General features: G+C 50.0%; 1 protein-coding gene and 1 long non-coding RNA gene across 4 annotated transcripts in view; one reads left to right on the top strand and one right to left on the bottom strand.

Annotated features, from left to right (window-relative positions):
• The first annotated feature begins 1804 nt into the window (after nucleotides 1-1804).
• On the top strand, nucleotides 1805-4894 carry LOC116516932. Its single transcript, XR_004256402.1, has 2 exons — nucleotides 1805-4075; nucleotides 4107-4894. It is a non-coding gene; the product is annotated as an uncharacterized LOC116516932 (long non-coding RNA).
• CADM1 (cell adhesion molecule 1) overlaps nucleotides 3894-23634 on the bottom strand; it is a 218959-nt gene continuing 199218 nt past the window's right edge. The window contains exons 9-12 of one of the 3 annotated variants that reach the window (XM_032229615.1): nucleotides 23157-23189; nucleotides 14292-14345; nucleotides 6727-6858; nucleotides 3894-5202 (exon numbers count right to left, since the gene is read on the bottom strand). In XM_032229615.1, the coding sequence (XP_032085506.1) occupies nucleotides 5084-5202; nucleotides 6727-6858; nucleotides 14292-14345; nucleotides 23157-23189 (338 nt within the window). In that variant the 3' untranslated portion in view covers nucleotides 3894-5083. The remainder of the gene's footprint in view (nucleotides 5203-6726; nucleotides 6859-14291; nucleotides 14346-23156; nucleotides 23190-23634) is intronic. The other 2 variants (XM_032229616.1, XM_032229617.1) reach the window with 2 other exon arrangements.

Below are 23634 nucleotides of genomic sequence, written 5' to 3' on the forward strand. Positions count from 1 at the left end.
AGTTTCTAGAAAGGAGCAGCAAACTTTGATCTCTGCTCCTGCGGTTGAAGCTCTTGTTTTCCAGGCTTTAAGGATCGGCTTCAGAAACGGGGGCATTCTCCTTTCGTAGATAAGCCATGGTAAAGCCACAGGCTCTTAAAATAATTCTGGTCCACAATCCAAAGAACTAGGGAAGAGTTTGAAAAGCGCCACATCATGACAACCTCTTCTAAAGGAGACATCTAGTTTCCTTACTGATATGAACAAATATCAGTCAGGGAAGAGAAATTAGCAATTAGCTTTTGGAGAAGCCTAGATGATGTTGCTATGTTCTGGTAGATTACCATCAGCCTGGTGTTTGCAACTTTATTGTCCTTTATTGTCAGGCATCCTTTCTTAACCTTTGGGCTTGCAGAAAATCAGAGACTCGGATTTTGTGGAACGGACTGCAAATGGACAACTGCTTGGACATCGACCACAGAGGAGCTGCCTCAGTTTGACTAAGCGAATGTTGACTTTCATCGTGGACAACGTCACCTACGGGACTGGAGTCCACAGGAGATGTATCATGGTTGGTGGATGCTCCTTAGAATGCACCCGGATATTCTGGGGGCACAGAAGAGCAACTGAAACCCAAAGCTAAAGTTGACCCATTTCAAGGAGACTGGGAATGTCGGGATGACCTTTAATCAAAAGGCAACTCAATTCTATAGGAATTGCCTGGGAAAATCAGCCGAGCAGTTAATTCTAAATTTGGATCCAAGGCAAGCCAGCATTTATTCCAGAAAAACCTCCTCTTCTGGAACGAATGAGCAAAGGCACAGGAGCACACGTCTTGGAGCAGGCCCACAAGTTCAACTCGCTCAAGGATCTTAGCTTAAGAAGGAAAGAGAATTAGCAACGATCCAGTTTTAGATTACATAGCCCAGCCATTTCTGGCCAAATAAATATCGCTGGTTGCCTCTTTTTGTCACCTTTTCTATCACAGCTCAGCCAATGAGAAGAAAAGGGACTATGACAGTATTAAGTGTACTCAAACCAGACAGCAGATCAAGGGAAAGAACCAAATCCTGAGAGGGAAGTCCAGATCCCCTTCCCCTCCAGCCTAACACTCAAGAAACGCAATCAGATGAAGCTTCCTTTTGACAAAGGACAAGAGGTTGAGAAAGACAGGCTGCTTTTCCGGCAGAAAAGAGCAAGGTTTCTCCAGAGAAAGAACTCACTTCTATCGAGTAGAGATTTCCTTTCATGGTTTTCATAGGACAATGAATGATGGGGCCATTAGAGGACCCATTTCGCCTTCCTGCCAACACCAATGTCCGGGGAAACGTCATCTGCCAACTCCAATGCCTGCCCTGAAGGAACCAGTCTTCCCTTGATCTTCTTTTGAAATTAAGACAAGAAACCACTGAGGCTTGTCAGTGGAAAAACCTCCCCTACGGCTCCACTGGAGAGCATTTCTTCACAAATAATTTCACAGCAAGCTTGAAAATGCTACAGCACACCCTTGAGGGAGGAACGAGGAAGCCCAGAATTCGGAGGCATTTCCCTACCTGTTGCCATCACTGGGCTTTCGTGAACGCCACTGTGGGGGCCCTGAACAGGCAGACCCATTGGAGAAAAGGTCCACCAACGACCATCCAGAAGCAGTTCTGAATCCTGGGAGTTGAGGTCCACTTGTCTTAATTTTCCCTTTGGAAGGGGCTCCACGGGTAACGACCCTCTCAGCTTGAGGAAGTGAGCCCCGGAGGACAGAGCCAGGAGACTCACGGAGGCAGAAGGGAGAAATAAGCACCAACCGGGGGTCGTCGCTAGTTTTGTAACATTAATTTGTTTTTATTAAGAAGACAGATACTTTATAGTACTTCTTTCTCTTTTGTAAAAATGGTATACATGAACCAATACAAAATGTGAATGGGAAGAGATGGTTATGCGTTTTCTTACACTGTAACATCATCCATGGACACCTTAAACAGAATCGGCCTAAGGGGGCGAAATTAAAACAGGTCAAAGGGCGAGTCAAGAACAAGCTTATTTGGCATTTCCCTCCTCCACTTTCCTTTTTGTTCCGTCTGAAGGAAAAGGAAAAGGGGGAAACTATAAAACCACCTCCGGATGACCAAAGCCCCCAAAAACAAGTTTGTTCTTTCTCAACTCCTAACTCTTGGAATCTAAGCCTGCACAAATCAATAGCTAACAATACATTTCAAACAGTGCACGTCACACTTGCAGGAACAACCACCGCCGCCCCCCCCCTCCTCAAAAGAGCCTCCTTCCCGAGCGGTGGCGGGAGACCACCGCCCATCCTTTCCCTGGGTGGGGGGAGGGGTTGCTCCTGGCGGTCTCTTCCAAGGTGTGGGATCCAAAAAGTTTGCAATCTACCTGAGACGGAAACACCAATCAAAACACGTGAACCTGAGACATCTCAACAGTATTAAGTCAAAAGTTACATCGGGAACACGGCACCACTGTACACTTTCCAAAACAAAGATGAGCCGCTCAGCGCAGAGGATGTGCCAGTTCTGGGATCGGTGGTGGTTAAAAAAAGGCCCCCCTCCCTCTTGAAAATCGTTCAGAAGCTGTCCATGGCCTGCCTGCCAGTGTGCCCCCCCCCCCCCGACTGGGGTCTCCGGTGGGTCCGAAGGCTGAGAAACAAGATGGCGTGGTACAAAACGGGTTGTGGAGGGCAAAGGCCGGGTTTGGGGTTCATGGCTTAAGGATGGCAAGGTTGGGGGGGGGGGGGAAGGTTGTCGGGGGAGGGGAGATGGGAAGGTTCTTTTAAAAAGGACGGGATTCGCGTGCCAAATTCTTCAGCGAAAGGTTAACATCTAAATGTTTCTGCCAATAATTTAAAAATAAATATTTTCAAAAGCCTTTCTTTTCTTTTAAAAAAAAGATGTTGACGTAAAGAGATGATAGTCTCTCTCTCTCTCTCTCCCTCCCACCCTCCCCGCGATAAATCTTTGCAAGTATATAACAGGACAGCCATACAAATCTATCAGTCAATATCCTTTTAAGTGCTTCCCTGTAAGCCAACCCTGTTCCCAATGTGGATTCTTCCTGGAGAGACCCGGTGGCCCAAGGGCAGTGGTTCTCAACCTGAGCAACTTTAAGACAAGGGGACTTCAACTCCCAGAATTCCAGCGTTGTGTTGCTGCTGGGGAATTCTGGGAAATGAAGTCCACGTGTCTTAAAGTTGCTAAGGTTGGGAAACACCGCCTTAGATGATTCTGGAGCAAGGCTTCCTCCCTCCGTCCTTCCCTGGGCTTTCTGAGAGGGAGGTGCCTCCGTTTCCAGCCTTGGGGAAGAGAAGAAAGCTTCCCAGAGCTTCAGGTGTCCAACCCCCATCAGGAAAACGTGGTGTTGGTTGTCTCTTCCCTACTTCTACCACCATGGGAAGATTGATAAATTATCGGTAGGTGGAGGTTGGGCCTGGGGAAGGGAACTAAGACTCCATTTGGAAGCTGTAGTCAGGGAAAAAGAAAATAATATTTCTCTGTCTCTCTCTCTCTCTCTCTCTGTCTGTCTTACACACCCCACTCAGCCTGAAAAAAATTGGATCCAGTAAATGAAGTGCTTCTGCGCCAGCCGCTGCGCTGATTTCCTGGGGACAGAGGCTCAGTGGCCGTCCAGCCGGAGAGCAAGGCTCGCTTCTCTTCCATCCCCACTCTGCTTTTTGTCCTACAATCACATCCAAAGGCGTGGCAAGCAGCCTTGGTGACTTCGGGGCGTCCAATATGGGTCACGCATGGGGTTTGCAGGCCGAGAGCACAGCGTGACTTCTGTCGCCAAGCGCCAAGGGAAGAAGGGGTCAAACGAGGCCGAAAGAATACGCAGAACCAAAACGGGGAGGAAAATTTTTTAAAAAGCAAAAGTGTGGACGAGTGTGGCCGATTCAGAGAGTTTTCTGTCTCCAGCAAATGACAGCGGTGCTGGGCCAAAATGGGAGCCACCGACGGGACCTTTGGGAACCAAAATAACCAGAGCCAAACTCAGCCTTTCCTCCCCCTTGTGTGACCGGGGTTTGTAATGTTGTCCGCAAAGGATCTGCGCCCCCCCGTTCACGGCAACCGTTTCGGGGAAGATCTTGGGCGAGGTCTCTGCAGGCTGACTGCGCCCGTCCAGAGACTCAGGAGTGCGGAGAAGCACGGAAGGGAAGGAGGTTTGGCTCCCTAGGCACACACTTTGCTCGCAGGTGCTCAAGTCAGCACACTGGGGGCTCTCGGTGAGAAGCAGCACCGGCCCAGGTGCTCGTCTTTGCGCACTGGAAACTGAGGCAGCGGCTGCCCCTCCTCCTACAAAGCCTATTGGTCCAAGCTCTCACAACAAGGGATTATGATGGATGATGGGTACACTCAGTTTCAAACAATGAAATCTAAGGTGTGCTGGTTCTCCTTTGATGACACGGTTTCAAACAACAACAACAAAATAGAACCCAGAATCTCAAACAAAAAGAAAACAAAAAAAAGAGGAGGAGAAGAAGAAATAGTAGAAGAAGAGAAAAACTAACAAAACCGAAGAAGTTTTTTTTAAAAAAATAATAATAATAACCAACCAGCCCAAATCTTTTCTCAAGGGATTCCAGCAGACAATTCCAAGAAAGGCTAGGAAGAAGAAACGAGAAAGGTAAGAACTGTATGAAACTGTAGGATCTCTCCCCCCCTCCGCCCTCCCCTCCCTCCAATGAAATAAAAAATAAAACAAGGCACAGAATTTTCTGTAAATGATGGAACTAAACTAAATCCAAGCTGAACTTGGCCAGAGAATTAACAACCCAATGATACAGAAGTGTCACACAGCAGAGTGTACTTGACAAAGGACACCTTTTCTTTTTTTTACGTTGGGACTCCTCAACTCCCACACATTTGCCAGCCATAAATTTAGAAAATAAAAAGAAAGGAAAGGAAAGGAAAGGGAAGAAGGAAAGAAAGAAAGAAAGGAAGGAAGAAAGAAAGAAAGAAAGAAAGAAAGAAAAGAGACACAAAGAGACAAATTAAAAAAGCTGTAAGCTGGTAGCAACTTCCAACATCATTGTCTCTATCTTCTTGGAAGGGCCTTGGCCTCCCTCAGCCCGGCCGTTGGGCGCCTCCTGAAACAAGGGGCTCTAAATGAAGTATTCCTTCTTCTCTTCAGAATTGTTCTGTCCGCCCTCGGCGTTGATGATGGCAGTGTCGGCATCGGCTGCGTCGTCAGCCCCTTTGGCTTCGTGGGTGAAGTATGTACCTGCGCCAAGGAGAGAGGCCTCAGGGACTCTGCCACCCCAGGTGAAGGACCCCAGCTCAGCCCCCCCCCCAGCAATAGCAATAGCAGTTAGACTTATATACCGTTTCATAGGGCTTTCATCCCTCTCTAAGCGGTTTACAGAGTCAGCATATCGCCCCCAACAACAATCCGGGTCCTCATTTTACCCACCTCGGAAGGATGGAAGGCTGAGTCAACCTTGAGCCGGTGAGATTTGAACTACCGAACTGCAGATAGCAGTCAGCTGAAGTAGCCTGCAGTGCTGCACTCTAACCACTGCGCCACCTCGGCTCCTTTTCGTCTCCTCTTCCTACCAGGCCTTCCCCTCCCTGTCCCCCGTCTTACAATGCCAGCTTTTGAGTGCTCCCCCATGCCAGGCCCTTCTTCACCCTCCCTCCCTGCCCTTGGGGAGGGGTGGGGGCCGAATGGAGAACGGCCTTCCCTAATTCTGGGTCTTCCTGGAGAAGAGCTTCCAAAATCCCCAGCCAGGAGGCTGATCAGAGTCAGCTCAAAGTCAACTCAGTCCTCCGTGAGGTTCTGAAGAGCCATGTGAGGATTCATCTGGATTTATACAAATTTGGGACAGAATCGCACCAAGAGATGCCCCAGCAGCTGGTGTCCCGGGGCCTTTAGGCACCAACCTTTGATCCCCGGGAACCAAGCCGCCTCTCCTCACCCCACTTCGAGGGGTCATTCTAAGGGAAAGTTGGTCTCGGAGGTCTTCATGCATCTTTTCTGCTCTCCCAGAGGTTCGGCTGATAGTCCAGGTGTACCTGGCAGTTTGCCCCCCACAGCCAAACACAGCTCCCCCATCCCTGTCTATCGGTGAGAGATGTTGGCAACCTTCTGCATGGGCCAAAAGGGGGCCCATCCATAGTAACATGCAGCCCACCTGAAAACGCCACCCTCCGTCTGCCCAGATTCTGATGCAAGAGAGCTGACCTTCTGACGGTCCTGAAAAATGTCCTTTTTCTGTACAGATGTGGCTCCAGGATGAGACTGTGTAGGGGGCTGCCTGATGTGTGAAGTATGTGGAAGACCCTCCATTTCTTTTAAGGAGGGGGGAGGAAAAGCATTTTGAAATGCTCTTCGCCCTAGGAAGCTCCTGCACACACTTTAAGGAATATCTATATGTAGGGTGACATCTGTCCATCTGGTCAGAGTGAGACCTCCAACCCAACTGGTTTTGTAGTAGTTAAAAAATCCCCAGAACCATGGGACTGGCCCTACCCTCGGGCCAACGGCACAGTTGCTTCAGGCATCTTCAACTTTCTACAAGTCCCATGAGGGAGGACCTCTTAGCACTTTTTGCCTCTGGCTGCATGGATTTCTGTGCAGCCCCTGGGAAGGGCTCCCTTTGATTGGGTTGGAAAAGCGGGGAAGAAGCTGAAAACACGAGACACCAACCCCGCAAGTCCACAGAAGCAAGGAGAGGACAGGGGATGTCTAAGATCTCCTCTGCCCCCACCCCACTTTTGTCGACAAGCCCCTTGTACTTGCACTGACCTTTGTGTCTTGCGAAGTACCGCCCCAGGATGATCAGGAGGCAGAGCATGGCGAAGACCACCACGGCCACCACTCCTCCAATCACCGCATGGTCCACTGCCGTGATGGCGCTCTCTTCTCCTGCTCGAGAATCTGCCACAATTAGAAGATGGTCAGGATGGTCCCTGGAGACCTCAACCCTCCTTCCTCGCAGAGGTGTGGCTCGTTTTACACCAGGGGTCTCCTCTTTACACCTGGCGGCCCTGGCACTTGTGGACTTCAACTCCCAGAATTGGGAATTGAAGTCCACAAGACTTAAAAGTTGGCAAGGTCTGTTTTGGACCATGAGAGTCCCAAATGGGACTCCGGGTGGCTGCTGGGCACTGCTGGAATGCGTCTGGGTGGTGGGACTCACTAGATGCTGGCAGAAGGGGAGGCAACTGGAAGGACAGGGATGTTGTTTGGGGGACCTTCCAATATAGGGAATCCATACCTTGCAGCTGCAGCCCCGTGAACAAATGTCCCCCCACCCTCAAACAAAGACCCGTCAAAGGAGGGGGGATTGTGGTGGGCCAGCCCCGAACCTCTCTCTGCGTCCCTCCCCATCCTGGGAGATTTAAAAACGCGCCATCAACCTCTTCTGAACTGAAGACAAAAAGCAATCATTGCCTATTGCTTTTATTTTATTTATTTAACATCTTGCCTTGCAATTAATTTGCTTTTACGAGCTGCTCGCTCTCTTCTACTCCCCCCACCCCAATGCTTTCTGTCGGAAGAGGATTGACTGGCTCAGCTGGGGAGGAACCGCAGTGAGGCCCGGAGTGAGGGATGGCTACGTAAAATTAATGTATAGCAATGTAAACAATTTTAATTTAGGGACGTGGCTCAGCAGCCCTCCCTGCACCTCTAATGGCAACCGAGATTTATAAGGGAGCAAAAGACAATTATTCTCCTGTTGATTAATACATTAACATTTGGGAGCCACGCTCGCCTTTCCCCACCTCTCTCTCTTTTTTTATTTTTTTGATCGAGTTTAACCGTGACACCTCCATTAAAATGATTTACTGGCCGTCCCTTGCAATTTAAGCACAGCAGCAACTGAAATAGTAAAATTCCTTTAAGTTTACATGATTTGTGAAGTCCGATGTGAAGGATTTGCCATTTAAATCTTTCCCTACAAGAAGCGCCTGGCCAATAAAGCCCCCCCCCCCCCTGCCTCCGGCCCACCCGGGTGCCGGAGAGAAATGCGTTTCTCCAGGAAGAGCCGGTTGTGCAAATTTCAGCCCATTTTTTAAGAAAGATTGATCTCTCCCCAGAGTGGCTCCTCTCTCGGAGGCCCCCGCCTCGAATAATATTTGAAGTTTATCGATCAAGTGTGCTGCTCCGTGGCAGCTGCAGGTAATGGGGCTCCTTGGAGGAGGAGAGAGGCCAGATAGGAAGCTTTCAGGTGGGGGGTGGGAAGGATTTACGATCCCCATGAATAGCATCAAATCTGCGCCATGATTAAACACTCCGAGGTTAAGTAAATAACTCCTGGCTGAAAATTGCTGCAAAATGAAGTTTAATTAAAAAAAAATATAGTCCCAATTAAGAGTCTTCCAGAGGCCCCGTTAGAGGCTATTCAGGTGAAGTGACTCCCTGGAATGGGAAGAGCAAAATCCTTGGTCCACCAGGGAAGAAGAGGAGGAGAAGGGCCACAGCCACCCTCAGCTGGAGGGTGCCAGAGGGAGTAAGGCGGCCATTGCCATGGGTCAGCCACCAACCTTCCACCCACGGCAAGGGAAGAGGGGTCAGGCAGGGGGAGGAGCCTTGTCTTGAGCAGGGAACCTAATGGGGGTCAACGAGATTCCTTTTCACGTGTCTTCATGGACCCTTGGGGTGACTTGAGTCACATCTATGTACTTGGACACAATTTCCTTCTGCCTCCAGAGTGAGTAGGGGTGTGTCTAGACCAGCGTTTCTCAACCTTCACAACTCTTGAGTTGGCTGAACCTCAACTCTCAGAATTCCCCAGTCAGCAGCAGCCCACCCTCCCCAATTCTACCTCTTAGCTGTTGGCTCAGGTGGGAAATGGGAGGATCTACTCTGACAGATCAATTGGGCCCCTCTTGGCTGTTTTTTTGGGGGGGGGGCTCTGTGCTGGGGGTTGCTGCCTCTGCCGAGCACCCAGAGTCAAGTGGTGCTTGGTCCCCAAGGTGATTTTTCCCAAAGGCAGCTGGGCTTTCATTTTTTTTTTTTTTGTCCTTTCAAAACATTTCAGTTGATGTTAGTGTTGAACTTCAAGGCTCTCCCAGCACCTTCTCCCAATTCAATGTCTGGCCTTTTTAAGGCCCCCGGGGCATATCCGAGGCTGGGCAACATCTATCTAGGCCAGAGGTCTTCAAAGTTGGCAACTTTAAGACTTGTGGACTTCAAGCCTGGGACTTGAAGTCCACAAGTCTTGAAGTTGCCAAGTTTGAAGACCTCTGGCCTAGGTGGACATCACCTCCAGGATTCACCCGCAGGCATGGCCAGGTGGGTGGGGAATTCTGGGAACCGAAGTCCAGCTTTTAAGTGGAAAAATGCCAAGGGGACACACTCAAGATGATTTATGGATAGTTTAGGCTATTTCATTTTATGTATCACTTTCTGTTGGGGGCATTTTGAGTGTTAAAGATGATTTATCTGCTGATCAACCTGGCAACTGAGCATTGAGGTCCATCCCCAGCTGTCTGGCAAAGCACGGAACGGGAGCCGTTCCGTCTTCGAGGGGACCGTCGCCGACTGATGAAACCAAAGCGCCCCCACTGAACAACTGGGGGAAATCCCAGAGTTTCCCCATGTGGAAAACGATCACTTGACCTTAACAATAAGGGGCGGCTGAAAAGCCCCGTCCCAGTTCAGCTGCTCTCTTAAGAGACGCCCGTTCCGAGCTGAGCAGGGAAGACTTTCAAATTCCGAGAAAACGCCACATTTTTTGCTAATCCTAATGTGTTATTCTTTCTTCCTTAAGGTTTGCTTTTCTCAGCACCAATTCAATTACAGATGCTACAAATCCTTCTGACATTTAATTCCTTCTTGTCAGACCGAGCAGTAAACGTAGATCCATGCACGGCGTTTTCATTAAGATGTTAATATACATCTTAGCCTGCTAGCGTTTCTATCCAGGTGCCTCCCAGAAAAGAGGTAGGGGGAACTGGGGGGTAGACCTGTGCCCAACGCTCCCTGCCCAGGGGCAGCCAGCAGAGGGAAGGGAACCCCACGCTCTGGGGGCAGGGGGCGCCTACTCTATGGGGCATTCACCAACCCCCAAATCATGCTACCTAAGCACCTGTTGTGCAACGGGCAGGAAACAAACCCATCCTTGGTATCAGGGCCTTTTCTTTGGCCTCAGAGAATCCCACTGCAAGCCTACTCCATGAGCCCCTGGCTTGGAGGCAGGGCCATCAGTGGGGACGCTGCTGCCTGGTCCTCAGTTGCAGCTCAGAAGTGTCTTGTGCAAAGCTAGGAGATGCTCCTCAAAACTGGACAGCATCAACTCCACCACTGCTTTGGGGCTATGAGAACAGTGGAAACTGTCCCCGTATTTAACGGAGGAGCATTTAAAATCTTGGCTTTGCTTAGTACACGGAGTGTATCTTCTGTATTATTGGCCCGCCTACTGTAGGGGAAAAGCATCAAGAGGGAACGGCCTTCTGCCAATACAATTGTGGTTTTAATGGGGGACAATCTCTGTCCCTCAAGGTTGGATTGTGTGGTCTTGGGTGCTCTCTGAGCTTCGTCGTTCGCTAACTAGGGAACGGCATCAGTGCAAAGGAGGGCGGTGGGTGTGAGGAACGTGAAGTGAAAACCCCCACAGTCACTGGCATGGAAGAGCATAGCAATAGCAATAGCAGTTAGACTTATCTACCACTTCATAGGGCTTTCAGCCCTCTCTAAGCGGTTTACAGAGTCAGCATATCGCCCCCACAGTCTGGGTCCTCATTTCACCCACCTCGGAAGGATGGAAGGAAGGCTGAGTCAACTTTGAGCCGGTGAGATTAGAACCGCCGAACTGCAGCTTAGCAGTCAGCTGAAGTGGCCTGCAGTACTACACTCTAACCACTGCGCCACCTCGGCTCTTGGTTGGATATCCAACTTGGATATCCTAATTGGGTAGTGGAAAGTCTGCAAGGAAATAAGTAAGCTCAGAGAGCCTGCGCCAATTGCGATCTGGCCTATTTAAAAGGTTAATTGGGCAACATTTTAGGGGTAGGTCTTCCATTACAAAATGAAACACAGTTTTTTAAAGGAGAACACTTCTTGTTTTCTCACGGACACTCACAAACCCCCACTGCATTTCAGAAACTGACATAATTGTGATGACCCAGCCACAAATTTGTACGATCTTAGCTACACACTGCCAAGCTTTGGAAGTTTATCAATAGGAAGCGTGAGTTATCTCATTTGCACCCGGAATTTAAGCCGAGATCCCAGAAAGAGGTTTGCTCTTCTAAGATCTCAGCTTAGCCAGTTCCATTTCCCTCACATTCCACCCCAAAAATTTAGCCCACAGAATTCTGCAAATAAGGACGGGCGAGAGGCTGTGCTTAGAATGGCTTTCAAGAAGGCCCCTTCCCAGCGGTGACATCATCTCAAGATATATGTCAACTTTTAAGAAACCAACGTCGTTGGCACGGCCGAAGGATGGGTTGCAAAGAATCACCTTCTAGGTTGGGAAAGGGATGGAAGAAGTATTATGCAGACCCCTTGAGCAAAAAAAGAAACTTTGGCTGAATCAATGCCGTTTTCCCCCCCATTGTGACCGATTCCTCCTGCCTGCACCTCCTTGGACGTCCCCCAAAGCACGAGACCCTTGCCCTCCTGGGAACGAAGCTGCAGCTGGCCACCTTCTCAGCCCAAAGAAAACGGAGGAGGGCAGGATATCCTGGCTTTATGATCACAGGAGACAAGAGAAGGCTCTCCTGACAGAGAATATTCCGATCCCTGGAAATCCAGGCTGCCCGTGGCCACACCAGCTGCCTCACTTACTGGGAGTGCTGGGAGAGGAAGAACGAGGCTGCCCACAAACTGGGTGCAAACTGCACGGAGGGCCTCCAACCGTGTTTCCTCCTCTTGCTGCCCACAAGCACCGGCCGCAAACAGCTTGGCCGTTGCTGTTGATACGTCAAATGCCCCGTGCACAACGGACGCCGAGCACTTAAGTAACCCAGCGTGTTTTATGGCTGTGATTTCCTCTCCGAGGGGTCTCATCTTCTCCTGCTGAGCTACGTAGGCCCAGGTATGAAAGGGGTCTCTTTAGGGAACGGGAGGGGCAGCGCCAGGCCAACCGGACCGAAGTTCCTCCCAATTTGCTTCCGCAGCATTTGTGCTGTAAAAGCAAAGGGCTGATGGATGGTTAGCGAGTGGGCTCAGCATGCCTGTTAATTGTGGCAAATTTAGATTTAAGGCTCCTTCTCACACAGAGGTTTTAACGGCTCCCGTTGCAAATGAATGTTCCAAACTGCCCTTCTGGGGCACGTGCGCCTCCCCCCCCCCCTCCCCTCCTGGGCTGCAGGGCCATCCATCAGCCCCGGAGCAAGGGCACGGCCAGGAGGGATGCTCAGAGCATGGCGCAGCAGCCTCCTTCCCCGCCCCCCCTGCGGAAACACTCCGGTCTCCCCATCCCCTTCGCCTCTGGACTGCACTGCAGTTGCCACCAAAGGCCTCTCTTCTGCCCCCCCAGCAAAATCCGCCTGGCACCATGGAAGCCGGTGGCAAATCCAACTTTCCAGGAGAGGTCTCACCACCTCAGAATCCGTAGAATGGAGGGGCCGAGACACACCTCCCCCCACAACTGCAGCCCTGCCGTTTTTCCTCCCGGCGTGACCCAAACTGCTTCACCCTCTCAGCACTGACTCCCCCCCCCCCAAGGAAAGAAGGGGCAGCCGTGCTTCAGGCAAGGCCAAATCTCTATGCCCCCCTTCCTCTAATGGGGGCAGATCCCCGATTCTGCCCTGACCGCTCTTGGGAAGCCCTGGGGAAACTCCAAGAGGCGCCCACTGCCACCTTCCCACAGCAGATGAAAGCTGGCATCCGATCCAGGGGTTCTCTAGGTCTCTTCTGCAGCCTGACCAAGAGAGACCCAATTCAATCCGTCCGTCTCCCTGGAATTCCGAGATGGGCTTCCAGAGATCAACTAGACGGCTGGGAGAAGGAACGTGGGCAGCTCAGGGCAGCTGTGGGGCTCTGGCCTCCGGAGAGAAGTCTCGCTTTCTGGAGTGGCTCAAAGCTTTGACGGATGGCCCTCATTTATGGCGACAACCGAGGAATGTTTATTCCCAGGAGAGCAATCCGGAAGAGGGGATGCAGACCCTCCTGGCTGCCTGGCATTATTCATTAGCCCAGTTTATCCCCTCACCTTCCCTAATTTTAGTGATGGGCTATTTAAACCCAGAGTTTGTCTTGCAATATAATTGAATTTGGTCTCTAATTTAAGCGAGTGGAATTCAAGGAGTTCATCCTTCCCCAATCAATACGTTCCCCTTCAGTGACCCATTTCAAGATAGCTTCATAAAGAATAATGTATTTTGTTTTAATAAATTTAATCACTATGACAGGTGCTCAATTTTTATTGGCTGCTTCTCCAGACATCTCTTTTCCAAAGCCATGCTTGCAATCAATAGTAATTGATTAATCAGCATCCCCTATGAACAAAGGTGCTAATCAGTTTTTGATTAGTTAATCAAACTACACAGGTCCCTTTTGATTGTGCCATGCTCTACAACCTGCAGAAAGGGAAGGAAGCTCTGGGGCTGCATAAACAGGAGCCCGCTTAGTCTCTCCAGAAACTGGAAAAGAAGGGGAGGATAACCATCTACAAGGCAGGGGAGACGGCCGGCCTTCTTAACCTGGATTTGCGGCTGCTGATCGGGAGATAAAAGCACAAAGCAGAACACGCTGCACTGGGGAGGGTCTCCCCCCCCCCTCTGCACTACAGGGCAGCGTCCTGTGCAAAGCAAAGGGCAGGCATTAAGGTGGGAGGGGCGTCCTTCTCGCCCACCCCCTGTCCTGGCAGGTGGGCCATTTGCTGTAAAGGAATAAAGTCCGGGTGCAATTAAGGTGCGGGCTGGGTGGGCAGGAGAAGGACCCACCTCCTCTGCTCCACTGACGGGATAGGCAGCCATGCCAAGCCCTCCCCCCTCCCTCCAGCCCCAGGTGCAGCAACCTGTAGGCTGTGCCCAGGGTCCTCCCCTCCCTCCCTCTTTGACAAAATAATTCACATTTCAAGGGGGAAAAGGAGTCAGAATCCCTCCCTCGCCCCCCCCCCAACCACAAACCCTGCAAATCCCAATTTGTTAGGCCATTCCTCCCCACCGCTTAAACCTTCTGGCCACTGATGCCCCCATCTTGGGCAACCGGGGGCTGCTCGGCTTCTGGCAGCTGGGAAGAGTTGGCTACGGGCAAGGGGGCGGGGAAGAGGGATTCTCCAGGCCCAGAGGCCCGCAGTGCTACGGAGGGCCAGAACTGCAGGGGAGTTTTGGGGGGGGGGTGTTGCCGGGAGAAGCAGCCGAATGCAAAGAAGGCGTGGAGCAGATGCAGACAAGCAGACGGAGGCCAGCCCTTACCTGAGAGATCCCCATAGTCCAGCTCTTCGGCAGTATTGGGCAACTGAGTAAAGCCTTACAAATAAAAACAGAACTCAGGTTTCTCTGGGTTCCACAGGGCAAGAAAAACAAAACACTTAAGAACAGAGAGGGACATTTCTCCAAAGAGGCAATTTGCCACCTGACTCGAGTTGCCTGCAAAGGGGGCCAATTCCCATCAGAGACAGGCGTGTGTGTGTGTACAGACACATCTATAAAGACACACGCAGGCAGATTCCCCCCCGTGTCTTTGAAATCTACAAGAAGACCAATACAGTGTCAGGAGAGAGAGAGAGAGAGAGAGAGAGAGAGAGAGAGAGAGAGAGAGAGAGGGAGAGAGAGAGAAAATCTTGGTCTGCTCGATTTGAAAAGCACAAAACACAAAGGGGAACATTCAAAGCCACTCACCCATAAGTACATGCAGAAGGGATTCCCCTCCAACGTGTGTCACTGCAGAATTCCCTAGGACAGTGTTTCTCAACCTTGGCCACTTGAAGATGTCCGGACTTCCAACTCCCAGAATTCCCCAGCCAGCGAATGCTGGCTGGGGAATTCTGGGAGTTGAAGTCCGGACATCTTCAAGTGGCCAAGGTTGAGAAACACTGTCCTAAGAGGAAGGGCTTGGTTCTTCTAATGAACCGCTCCGTTTAGATGCTCAACTATGTGGCAAGGTTTTTTTTTTCTTCCAGATTTCTGTATACATGTCAGGCCACTTAGAATATTCCTCTGACCGATCCAGAGCTCTGCTGGACTGTATTTTCAAAAGCACCGGTTTATAGTTGGGGTAAGTTGGGTGTTTTTTTAACGGGAGATGTTTTGGAAAAATCACTGTTGCTTAGAAAGTCATCTCACAGCTGATAAAAGTACATGTGTGTGGGGTGGGTGGGGGGTGGGTGGGCATAAATCTCCTCCAGCTTTCCTGACACTACCGTGTTCTCCAAACCTGAAGGGTGTAGGTTCAGACAGGTGTCCCCTTCGCTAGTTTTGAAACGGCTGTTGAGATGGGGGATGCGTTTCAGCTCAAGGTTACAGAAGGGATATGAGCACCAAGGTCTCCCAAGAAAGACAAGGCCTTTCTTTGTGGACAGAGACAAGGCCAGGAGAAGAAAAAGCCGAGGAGAAGAGGAGGTGGATGGTGGGGTTGGTCACCTCCACCTCAGCCTCTCTTGCCTCGGAGAAAGAGGAACATTTTGAGGGCATGTTTCGAGTTGACAAATGACAGGCGACTCTTTTCTGTGTCCTTCCACTTCCCAACTCTGCAATGTTCAGGTTGGTCCTCGGAGACCTTCTCCTCTGAACCGAGGTTGGCCCTGACAAAGGTAGAGCTCTCTCCTTGCTGTACAATGTAGACTGTCAGCTGGTTCACTCGCTGATTTTATTTTGGTGCTTTGCTGGCCATTCAAGTTGCAGCTGCTGGATTGCAGAGTGAACTTCAAGAAGGTGGCTACCTCCTGGCCACTGGACGTGGGAAGAGATAGCCACAATTGGCTCTCAATTATGCCACTGGTTTAGCTGCACCGTAGCCTTGTTTACAGCCAGAGGATCCTTCTTCAAACAAGGAGTTCTTAAACTACTTATGGCAGTGCTTCTCAACCTTGGCAACTTGAAGATGTCTGGACTTCAACTCCCAGAATTCCCCAGCCAGGGAATTCTGGGAGTTGAAGTCCGGACATCTTCAAGTTGCCAAGGTTGAGAAACACTGTCTTAGGGCTTTGTGTCCTGCGGCCAGGGAAAACGGTGACATCCAGGAACTCCCGTTGACTTCAACATTGAGCTACCATTTTGGAGAGCAGCTTCATAGACAGATACCCTGGTCCAGTGATGGGGAACCCCATGCACACGCATGAGCGCTCATCGAGGCCGTCCTCTGGAAAAGCCAAACTTCCTGGTTCTAGTGCACATGTGCACTTGACAATCGGATGGCCAGTGCACACTGGTTTTCAGCACTGCCATGTTCACTAAGGACAGCTGATCGTCGCACACACATGTGTACCATAAGCCCAGAAGACAAACAGGCAAGTCTGCATGTGCCGGGCGACATGGCTTTGCGTGCCACTTTGGGCACACGGGCCATAGGTTTGCCATCAAGGCCCTAGTCTAAGCTGTGATTGTGAAGCCCTCTAGAAGGATAACCCATTCGTATACACCCCAAACTCTAAGGAGACACATGAGCCCCAATTGACAAGTGGCCCTCCAGGCCCATTTCTTTTAGCAATAGCAGTTAGACTTATATACTGCTTCATAGGGCTTTCAGCCCTCTCTAAGCGGTTTACAGAGTCAGCATATCGCCCCCACAGTCTGGGTCCTCATTTCACCCACCTCGGAAGGATGGAAGGCCGAGTCAACCTTGAGCCGGTGAGATTAGAACCGCTGAACTGCAGATAGCAGTCAGCTGAAGTGGCCTGCAGTACTGCACTCTAACCACTGCGCCACCTCGGCTCTTTTTTTTCCTGGTGAAATCAGGCCCCCTTACATCCTGGTGTTTGGAGAAAGATCTTTGGACACTCCTGCCTGCGAATGAGAAGGCCCCCCTCCCTGCCTCCCTGCTGAAGACGATTGTTGGCCCTTACAATGCTGAAGCCCTTGGGATGGTTGAGGAGCTCCTGGCTCAGTGCAACTAGGGTAACATCTCCAAGTCCCAAGGTGGCACAGTGGTTAAATGCAGCACTGCAGGCTGACTGCTAGATCAGCAGCTCAGCGGTTCAAATCTCACCGGCTCAGGGTTGACTCAGCCTTCCATCCTTCCGAGGTGGGTAAAATGAGGACCCAGATTGTTGTTGGGGGCGATATGCTGACTCTGTAAACCGCTTAGAGAGGGCTGAAAGCCCTATGAAGCGGTATATAAGCCTAACTGCTATTGCTATCAGAAACAGGCAGGCTTGTACTGAAGATGTTAGTAAAAAGAGAACAGAAGCACTGAGGACGTGGGGGGTTCTGCCTCCCCAGGGGCCACTCCATGGGCAAGAGCAGAGGTGCCCCTGTCAGTCCATCTGTGGAGCTTGGGCAGGCCTGGCTCTTAGGTGGCCCCATTATAATCAGTAGCCCCAGTGCTGCCCATCCTACTGGCTCTCCCTTCTAACTAACTTCTGGCAGGCAACGCATTTTGGGTGAGCTAAGCCTCTGGACGTGATCAATTCCCTGCTTAAGAGGAGAAAGCTTTCAGATTAATGAGCTATTTAAATCTATGGCAGTGTTTCTCAACCTTGGCAACTTGAAGATGTCCAGACTTCAACTCCCAGAATTCCCCAGCCAGCGAATGCTGGCTGGGGAATTCTGGGAGTTGAAGTCCGGACATCTTCAAGTTGCCAAGGTTGAGAAACACTGATCTATGGATTTGGAGCAAACTGACTTAAGATCACATTATTTTCAGGTTGTTTTCACTGTCAGAGTTTTTTTTTCCCTGGGCCATTAAAAAAAAAGGGCAAAGCTGTAACTTTTACAAAGCAAAGGAAATTGAATAGTTCCAACTTTTTTTTTTTTTTTGCTTAAATGTCAACAAATGTTTGGAGAAATAGTCAAGAAGGATCTTAAAAGCCTGTCAGACAAATGCCTTGGCTTCTTTCGTTGTTTTTTTTAAAAATTCACTTGACTATTCGAAGTCTTTGTGCTTCGTTTTTGTAAGAAAGCATTCGGATATTCTTGCAATCTTTCTGGATAAAGGAAAACTAAGTTTCTTCTACTTGCAAGTCCTTTTACCAAATGGATTTAAAGAAGTGAAAATCAGCCGAATAGGGAGGGCCACACTGGCACATTTGGAGGGGAACGAGAGAGCTGTTTTCCTTCTGTATTTGCCCAACATGATTCCTCTTGCTTCCAGAATTGATCTGAGAGCAGCAATCAATTTTCCCTCCTTTAAAAATTTAAAACAAAAATTAAGAAAATATTATCCTGAAATGTGTTTATGGCATAAGTCTGCAGAGCTATTAAATAATGCAAATACGCTTATTCAAGTTTCCAGACAGGATATAAAACAGCTGGTTAACATCTAAATAAGAAAGTGGCCTGCCAGCAGAGAAGACGTGTGTTTGAACGTTAAGGGTGCCCCTGCATAGCCTTCATGGAAATGAGCAGAGGGGACCCTTTCGAATAGCTCCAATAGGAAAAAATGAAAAAATTATGGGGCTGGAGGGTTTGATTGGCAGAAATCAGGTGATGGCTGAAAAATGATAATTAGTATTTAATAAAGTATTTAATAAATTTATAGGCCGCCCAATCCCGAAGGACTCGAAGGATAAATACAAAATCACTTCTCAGATTTAAAACCAGGACTTTGGGGCAGATTATGACGGTATAAATTGCAATGCAAATCAGTGTAATGATCAATCAAAGGAGTAATCTATGTCTTGATTTAAACAGGTACAAAAAGTAGTGAGTTAAATTTACTGAGTATGTAACTCTGTTTGCTACTTAATTCCCGAAGGCCAGCTGGAAGACCTACATCTCCACCTGATTCAAGATGGCCATGAGGATGGGAGTCTGAAGGAGAGGAGCTGCTATGGAGAAGATCTGTTGGTGGCCTCCCTTCTGCTCTACCACCTGGTAGGTGGGGGCTCCTAGAAGATGTTCCTTCCACAAGCCATAAGGGCCTTTCTGCCTAGTGCAAAGTTTCTCAACCTTGGCAACTTGAAGATGTCTGGACTTCAACTCCCAGAATTCCCCAGCCAGCGAATGCTGGCTGGGGAATTCTGGGAGTTGAAGTCCGGACATCTTCAAGTTGCCAAGGTTGAGAAACACTGGTCTAGAGGTTGAGTGTTTCTCAACCTGGGTAGGCATCACCTTCTAACATAGCTGGCTAGAACTCTGGGAGTTGTAGTCCACACAACCTTAGGTCACCCAGGTTGAGAAACACGGCTCTAAAGGATCTGCCTGTGTGATCAGTTGCTGGATCTTGCTGCAGAGTTACCATTGAATCATATTTGATTGAATAGAAAGTGCATTCCCCCCCTAATCTTTCCTTCCCTTGCCTTCCCCATTTTTGCATGGACTTTTTTTTAAAAAGGATGATCTATGACATTATTATGGCCTGTTGTAGCTGTTGAAATTTAATGGGTTGAGTTCAAGACTGTTTTCTGCAAAAAAAAAGCCAATTCGTGGTATTTTTTCTTTTTGTTTTGTTCTGTTTTACACACCCACAAACACATATTCACAACATGAGCTTCATTTCTCTGCATTCTGCTCATAGTTGGCTTCATCAGCTTTGAGAATGACATGGAGTTTCTTCACTCCCTTCACGGAGATTGGAGTTCTGAACATGCTGGAATCCTAAAATTTAAAGGGATTTATAGGCGATGGGAGGAGGATAATTAGGGGAGGAGGAAGTTGCGAGCAATGCCAGGTTCTCCTAAAGGCCCCAATTAATGGGAGTCATTGAGGGAGAGGATCACGTGGCCCTCCAGCACCCCTAGCAGGGTTTCTGCACTTTTATGGGGGGTGGGGGGGGTCTGCACAGATGCTGCCTGCCTTTGTGGGGGGGCAGCTACACCTGGCCTCGCCACAGGGAGCTGTGAGGAGCTCTGGGTCTACATCCTCTCTCTGTCCACGGAATCATTGAAATGCAGATTGGGTTCTGAAAGGGCTCTCCGGTTCTCATGCAGGCACCGAGGGGGGGGGGGGGCTGAGGACAAAGGGCGCCTGAGCACCCACCCACCGTGTGCAGAAAGAAGAAAAGCATTCCAGAGGGAGAAAGTGTCCCTGGGCCTTTCCGGGAATACTAAGTGTGTTCTGGGAAGCTGCTGGAAAAAACAAGCTTTTCTCCTTGTTCCAACCGATCTGGGGCAGGGGATTGCTCCAAAAAGCCATCTGAAAAGACGAGGGAGAGTGAAGCGGAGGAGAGTTCGTGGGGGGGGTGGGCAGCTGAGACCGGAGCATTATCTGGGCCAGAGTCCTGGGGCAGGGAAGCCAGCCGGAAATAGGGCAGAGACACATACAGAAACCTGGAAGCTTTGAATCCTTGGCCTTGCGGGGAGGAAAGAGTTAAGTTTCCGTGCTTTCAACTTGCCATGCATTGCTGTGGGTCAGCCCCAGTGTTGTGAGAGAAGGTCTGGGGGTGGGGTAGGGGGGCTGCAGTCCTGCATGCACTCTACAAACTCATCTCTTCTCTGGGACGGGTTCCCCAAAGAGGGAGGGAGGGAGGGAGGGGAGGGCCAAGCAGCCTGCTCCCCTCCAGACACCCTGGCAACAGGCACCTTCTGGGACTCTCCTCTAACCTGGGCAGGAGGAGCCCCCTGGGTTCCACGGGGGGGGGGCCATGCCCGTCATGCATTTCTCCCCATCCACAGACATGCTGGTGCTCATTGGGACACTGCTCAGAACAGGATGGGCAACACACACGAGAGAAACACCCGGTCAACTTCAGACACACTCCGGCAATGCAAGCTTGGAAGGAGACGGCGAGGAGCTGAAGGGGGGCAGGGAAAGAGCCACTTTGCTAAAGAGGCTCTCCGGGAACTCCCCCCTCCCGTTTTTAAGGCAGAAAGTGCGGGGCGAGTGATGGAACTTTGGCCAATGATACTCGGGAACCGTTGACTCCCCCTCAAAAGAAAGGCAATCTTTTCTGCTGCTTTTCCTCGGATCTGATCGGTTTTCTAGGGCAGTGGTTCCCAAACTTGGCAACTTTAAGACTTGTGGACTTCAACTCCCAGAATTCTCCAGCCAGCTCTGCAGAGCTGGCTGGAGAATTCTGGGAGTTGAAGTCCACAAGTCTTAAAGTTGCCAAGTTTGGGAACCACTGTTCTAGGGCAACAATTTGCTTCTCAGGATTTGAAAGAGGCTTAAAAAAAAAAGGTAAATAACAGGACCGGAGAGATCTCTGCAGTCATGTGGCCAGCATGACATCACATAGCACTGTGGCCTCCCCACCAAAGTGGTACCTATGTATCTAGTCGCATTTGCGTGCTTTCGATCTGCTAGGTTGGCAGGAGCTGGGGCGAGGATGGGAGGTCACCCTGTTGTATGACACTCGGGTCTCTAACCTGCTGGGTTTCCAGCTGACAAGCCCAGTATCTTAAGCGCTGAGCTACGGTGGCACCCTTGGTTGTTATGGCTCCATCTATTTATATGCTGCCTATCTTGCTATCCAGAATGATTCATGACACTGAAAATCCCAATACTGAGATTTTTCTCTTTGTTTTATTCTCTATTCTTTAACTTTATCTGAAATATTTCTTTGCCCTTGCTGAAAAAGCAAAGTTGGAAGTCTCCTCTTGACGATGGAGGCATAGAAATGGCCCCAGGGATCTGGATCCCAGCCTTCTCAACTATTCTGGACCTCACTGCGGCTCACGTTACGAGGCACCGTCAAATGAGAGGCAATTTGTGCTGCTGTACATAATGGCAACTCTTCAAGAAATAATGGCTTTCTCTGGAAGAAGCAGCGTTGGGCAAGCTAAAATAGCTCCAAAAAAGGAATGGGCAATGAAACATCCCACTTTCTCCATCATACTGAGATGATCACAAGAGAAAGTGAAAGACTCTGAAGGGACTTTAGTTTTCTGTTGATAAACCTTGAAAAACTTTGGTCCAACAGTAGATAATTGGCTACTTTTCTGGATTTCCACTTAAACAACCACTCATGAATAAGGAAAATCAACAACTTCATTGTCTAGACTGCTTGTCCTCCCCGGGAAGGGCGAGATGAGGCTTCATGAATCTTGGGGGAGGTCAAGCTTATGCCGCTGGCGCCTGTGCAAGGATTCCAAGCTAGGTCCTCGCTTGACCTCTCCTTCCAGCCTATCTGGCCGTTTCCCAACACAAAGCCAGGCTAGATAATTGGAAAAGACTCTTTTAAGACTCCTGGCAATCTTCATGAATTTTCAATCTTTCGACTGAATGATCAAGAGGCACGGAACATGTTATCTTTCCCGGTGAAATAAAACTGGGGACGAGCCACCACTTAGAAGCAGAGCATAGCTTTGCTAGGGAACAAGGCCACGTTTCAAGATCTCTAATAGCAAATGTACTACTTAGAGGAGGAGGAGGAGTGCGGCAGTTTCTCCTCCGAGGAGCCACCTGTATAAAGGCAGCTTCTGATGAAGTCAAGAATGAAATTTTGCTGGACCAGCTGAGGCACAAACTCCACCGAGTCTGATCAGGATTCTTAACCTGCACATAAACAACCAATGTTCTCTTTTATCCTTCCCGACAGTTATTCTAATGACCTGCCAAGCTAAGTGTCTCTTAAGACAGAAGGGGAGCATTTCAAGCCATAAATATAGGGAGGCCCATTTTAACTGAAGCGCAGTCAGCTTCATGAATTAAAAGCCATTTCTCCAGTATTTTCCCCCCACTCTGGCTAAGACCCCAATCGTCGCCCCACTTGGAACATCTACACACTCGGGCGAGGAAGCAGCCCAAGGAGCAGCGTAGCCATTTTGGAAAGGGGAAGGAGGGAGGAGGGAGGGAGTCTGCCTTACTCATCGGTCCTGGACCAGGGAGGGCAACATCTGTGAGCCAGCTGGCTGTTGTTGAAAGATTCAGGTCTTGAGGATAGGACAGTTTCTCCCTTCTCTGGCACACTTCGGGAAGTCACCGAGACGGGCAGAGAGGATGCTAAAGATAAAAGTGGGCCCCCGCTTCCTTTCCCGCTCTGAGGGATATCCCGGGGCTTCTGCAAAACGTGGGGAATGCAATGAAATGCACGCAGGAGGGGCCAGCCTGGCACCCCCTTTCAGGCCTTAAAAACCAGGAGGGGTTCTCTGAGCAGCCCGTTTGGGAGGTGGCTTTTCCCCGCCCCAATTTCCTCTCGGCCCCTCCCCGGTCCTCGCCCGCCCCCCCCGTTTTTCTCCCAGGCTTGCCGTGCCCCCTCAGCTCGAGCCCAGCGCAAAGAGAAAAGAGGAATGCAATACCAACCGTGAACTGCCGGTTCTGCCGCCGCCGTTGTGTCTACACACGGGAACAGAGTGTGGAGGAAGGGAAGAAACAGGAGGTACAGCATGCAAAAAAGGGAAATGGAAAAAAAATGGAACAGATCATATATGAGAGCAAGCTTTCCAAGAACATTGCGTGACAAGCAATCATAAAAATGAAAGGCCAAAGCATTTGAAGTGAGTTGCACTGTTTCAAGAGTCATGCCTTGTGCTTTTAAGCCGGGAGCCTAGAGGGGGATGGGGGAGGGGAGGGGAAAGACCCCTGGGCTGCCTGGCATCCAGAGGTTGGCAACAGCACTGCTTTCTGGCGGGGCACATGCAAAGCTGAAGGGACCCCTGCTCCCCCCCCAGGGAAGCCGAAAGCAGCTCCAGGCAGGAGAAGGGGGTGGGAGTCCTCTGCAGGCTTCCTACATTCAAACATTGCCTCTGCGGGAGGGGCCTCCCTCTCTGCTTGGCTGCTG

The sequence above is a fragment of the Thamnophis elegans genome, chromosome 13, assembly GCF_009769535.1.
Source record: "Thamnophis elegans isolate rThaEle1 chromosome 13, rThaEle1.pri, whole genome shotgun sequence".
Classification (NCBI taxonomy): domain Eukaryota; kingdom Metazoa; phylum Chordata; class Lepidosauria; order Squamata; family Colubridae; genus Thamnophis; species Thamnophis elegans.